At 45.2% G+C, this 3,901-nt stretch overlaps 1 protein-coding gene across 1 annotated transcript in view; it reads left to right on the top strand.

The window, feature by feature from the left end:
- Positions 1-1,558: 1,558 nt before the first annotated feature.
- The window catches only part of LOC119643151 (probable G-protein coupled receptor CG31760), a gene marked incomplete at its 3' end in the record, with an annotated part of 6,232 nt that continues 3,889 nt past the window's right edge, over positions 1,559-3,901 (top strand). The window contains exon 1 of the mRNA XM_038042499.1: positions 1,559-1,822. Coding sequence (XP_037898427.1) covers positions 1,559-1,822 — 264 coding nt within the window. The remainder of the gene's footprint in view (positions 1,823-3,901) is intronic.

The following is a 3,901-nucleotide window of genomic DNA, read 5'->3' as shown; positions in this document are numbered from 1 at the left end:
ATTCTGGATTGGCTGAGTCATACCCTGCCTAAGGAAACTCGTTACAAGTGGCGCCCGAGCAGGGACCTTCGGATCAGCAGAAACAAGGAAGTAAGCATACAAGCCGTGAGCTTATCGAAACAGAGGCTAAGGAAGGAGCCAGCATGGTGAAAACATCCTGGTTTACAGCTTGCGAAAGGAGGAGTTGAACGACATCTGTGGATCGCTCGACCTAGACACCAAGGGTACTGTCGAGGATATGCGGAAAGCAGTGACAGCCCTTATTGCAACCCCCGACTTATCAACGGAGCAGAAGGCGAAGCTGACAGAACTGGAAGCGCAATACACACCAAGAATGCTGCAATTGCCGGAAGGCACCATTCGAGGTGCAAGTCCCAAGCGCCAGGCGCAAGAACGCATTTCATGTGGCGCGGCTATGGACCGCATCTGTAAATGGTCGGTGCGCTACGATGGCGAGAGCTGCGCCCTCGAGTTCATCGCACGCATAGAGGAACTGTGCGAAGTATACGATCTGCCGACAGACATCATGCCACGAATCATTATGGAACTGCTGCATGGTAAAGCAGCAATTTGGTACCGGAACAACCGTAGAGTATGGTCAGGGTGGCAGGAGTTCAGGCAGGAATTCCTCAAATTTTTCTTGCCCACCCGATACCTAGAACGGTTAGATGACCAGGTGCGACAGACATTCCAACTAGCTGGCGAGAAATTTAGAGATTACGCGCTCCGCCTGCAGGACTTAATGCGGCACCTTGATTATACGACACAACAGAAGCTAGACAGAATCGCCCGAAACAGTCAGCGGGAGTATCAGCTTTTCTTCGGGGACACCTCCAGCAAAGACCTAAATGAGATAATAGCTCTGGGAGAGCGATTCGAAGATATCCCCGCCCCAACATTGGCACCCCTGCCAAGGGTGACATCAGGTATATCCCGTGCACCAGGAGAGAATGCCCCGACCACGATGAATACCAGCAGTGCCAGCAGAAACGTTTGTCATCGATGTGCCCAACCAGGCCACCTTGCGCGCGATTGTCTTAATCAGCGTGTTTCATTCTGTTGGGATTGTGGCCGCCCGGGCGTTCTGACAAAGGACTGCTGCCGACAAACCGCCGGTCAACATATACAAGCACGAGGTATGACAGTGTATGAATCGATAGAACGAAGGAAACAGCCGCCAGAAGCGGTGCCAAAAACTGTGGAAATGACCGGAAGCACCCTGGTAGCCTCCCTCACCATTGGCGGCCTAGCGACAACAGGCGTCGTGGACACCGAGGCTACCAGAAGCATCATTCGCGAAGATTTCATCGGGTTTATCCCCCACATAATAAACTCTGAGACGAGAAGCCACACCATTCGAATGGTAGATGGCGCATCACAAGATAGCAAACGTAGCATAACGGTAGAGGCGAAGATAGGCCATATGTCCTTTAACGTGGAGCTATTGGTGGTGAGAAGAAACGTCGACCACCTTACCCTGGGTATGGACTTCCTGGCGAAAACAGGCGCTGTGTTCATCATAGCCGGCCATTCCGTGAAGTTAGGCAGCAAAAACAGCATGCCCACATTGCCAAGAGAATTACTATTCGCAACACAACACCAAGATTACGCGTTTGGTTTAGACGCATCTGGTTTGAAAGTAGAGCCGCTATCAACCGGGGCGGAGCATTATGAGGAAATTGTCCCTCCGCCACCACCTATTGATCAAGCAAATCGTAGCGTTCACGAGAGCGAAGTAGAAAATCAAAGCAACCCTGAAGGCAACGACCGCAACAGAAAGATGCGTAAAAAGCCTGCAGTAACTGAACAGAAGATTATCGAAGTAAAAAAATTATCATCTTGCGAAGTAGAGAGAGAATCCGGGCCAACTAATACGAAGAAAGCAACAATAGATGTCCGAGCAGCAAGAACAATGCCCTCAACAATAAGGAACAAAGCAGCCAAAGCTGCAACAACTAGGCCTGCTATTCCAGAGCCTAAGTATGGAACCCATGAAAGGGTCGTGAACGCAACCGTGAGATCAGCGAGAGCGTTCAAGGAACTACACAGCGTTGCGACACGAGGAGATACTACCATCGCGATCACAGCATCCAGGAAAACAAACAAGAATAAAAAGGATCTAGGTTGCAGGTCCAAAGCAGGCAAAGTCAACAACATGAGCGCTAATACGAGTAAAAACAACAGAGGGCCGTGTGTGCATCACTGCCCGCAGCAAGGGCAGTTTAATGAGTTAGCCTCACCGTCACCTCACAGCTTCTACGGTTCCAGTGCCGATATGGAGGGTACGAGCGATGCAGCGAAACCAGCTTACATCTGGCACAATCAAGCAGATAAATGGCCACCGCTGTACGAGGGCGACCCAATCCCAAACCGTGGCAGCACCAGTATAGGGCGGTGAACCGTCTAGGAAAACAAGCGGCGAAAAAAAAAAAAATTCGAAAGGAGATCCCGTAAAAAAAAAAAAAAATAAGAAAATCCACGAGAATACAAGAATAACGAAAAAACACTGAGAAAACCAACGAAAGCACAAAGGTAGCAAAAAAAAAAAAAAAAAAAACAGTCACAGTAGAGAAAAAAATATAATAACCAAAACAAAAAAATACAAAAGGAAAAGAACATTGAAGAAAAAATGCAAGGAAAAAAATCAACGAGAATATAAGAACATTAAAAAAAAAAAAAACAAAAGCAAATCACTAAGAAAACCAAAAAAAAAGAGAATAGAGAAAGGAAAATAACACAAAGAAATAACAACAACCGAAAAACATCAGCAGGAAAACATCAACAAAAAAAGAGAACATCAGAGAAACAATCAACATAAGAAAAAAATGAGCAAAACAACAGAGAAAAAAATCAACAGAAAAAAAAAGGGAAGCAACAAAAAAAAAAATCATCAGAACAAGAACCAGCAGGAAAACAATCAAAAAAAAAACAAACGACAAGAAACCAACAGAAAAGGAAAATCAACACGACACATCCCCGAAAGCAGGTAAATCTTCGACAGCAGCAATTACAGCAGCAGCAATAACGTCAACGCCCCGATCAGCACATTAGCACGAGCCATGGCCAACCCAACAAAGGCAGCAGCAGCATCATCGGCCGACACCCACCGCTGGGGAAAAATAACAGAAAGTAGTAGAAAGTAATAGAAAAGTATTCGGTGCAGTCCGTGTCTTTTTACTCTCCCGAAGCGAGGGGGGGATGTAAGGAAGCGATTTTGCTTCCTTACGGAAAACTGGTCCGTCCGCTTAAAAGTTCTCCCGAAATCCGCAACCAGCAAGTCCGATCTGTCTGTGCACGTCCGTTGGGGGTTCAATAGAAGAGGAGTAGCCCCCCTCCAGCATCAAATGTAGTTTATAAAACGCATAGCGAATATGTATAGCTAGATTCATAAGATCACAAACCTATACTCTGTAAAGATAAAACCAAACACACACCTATGCATGAAAAACTAAAATCACAAAATCATTGTAAAAGTAAATCTCAAACCATGCCTGTAGAATCAAATCTCAAACACACACCCATGCGTGCAAAACTGCGATCACAAAACCATTGTATAAGTAAATCTCAAACCATTCCTGTAGAATCCAACATCTCAAACACATTAACTCAAGTTCATAAAACCCACACTTATGCGTGAAAAATTAAGATCTCAAAATAAACAAAAAAAAAACCCTATTTGTAAAAGTGAAATCTCAAACCATTCCTGTAAAACCAAAACCGTAGAACCTATGAGTCATATAACTCAAACCCAAGTCGACCTCAGGTATAAAACCGCATGAAGAGTACAACGCAAACGGGAAGAAATCTGTATGCCTTAAATTGTATAGAAACGCGTACATATTACGCAGTACGGTATAAATACCGTTAGGGTCTAAGCTTATAGAAACCCTTATACTACGCA

This window comes from Glossina fuscipes, unplaced genomic scaffold (genome assembly GCF_014805625.2).
Source record: "Glossina fuscipes isolate IAEA_lab_2018 unplaced genomic scaffold, Yale_Gfus_2 57423, whole genome shotgun sequence".
In the NCBI taxonomy this organism is placed as follows: Eukaryota; Metazoa; Arthropoda; class Insecta; order Diptera; family Glossinidae; genus Glossina; species Glossina fuscipes.
Note: the sequence above shows the minus strand (reverse complement) of the source record. Positions and strands in the feature narration are given on the sequence as shown.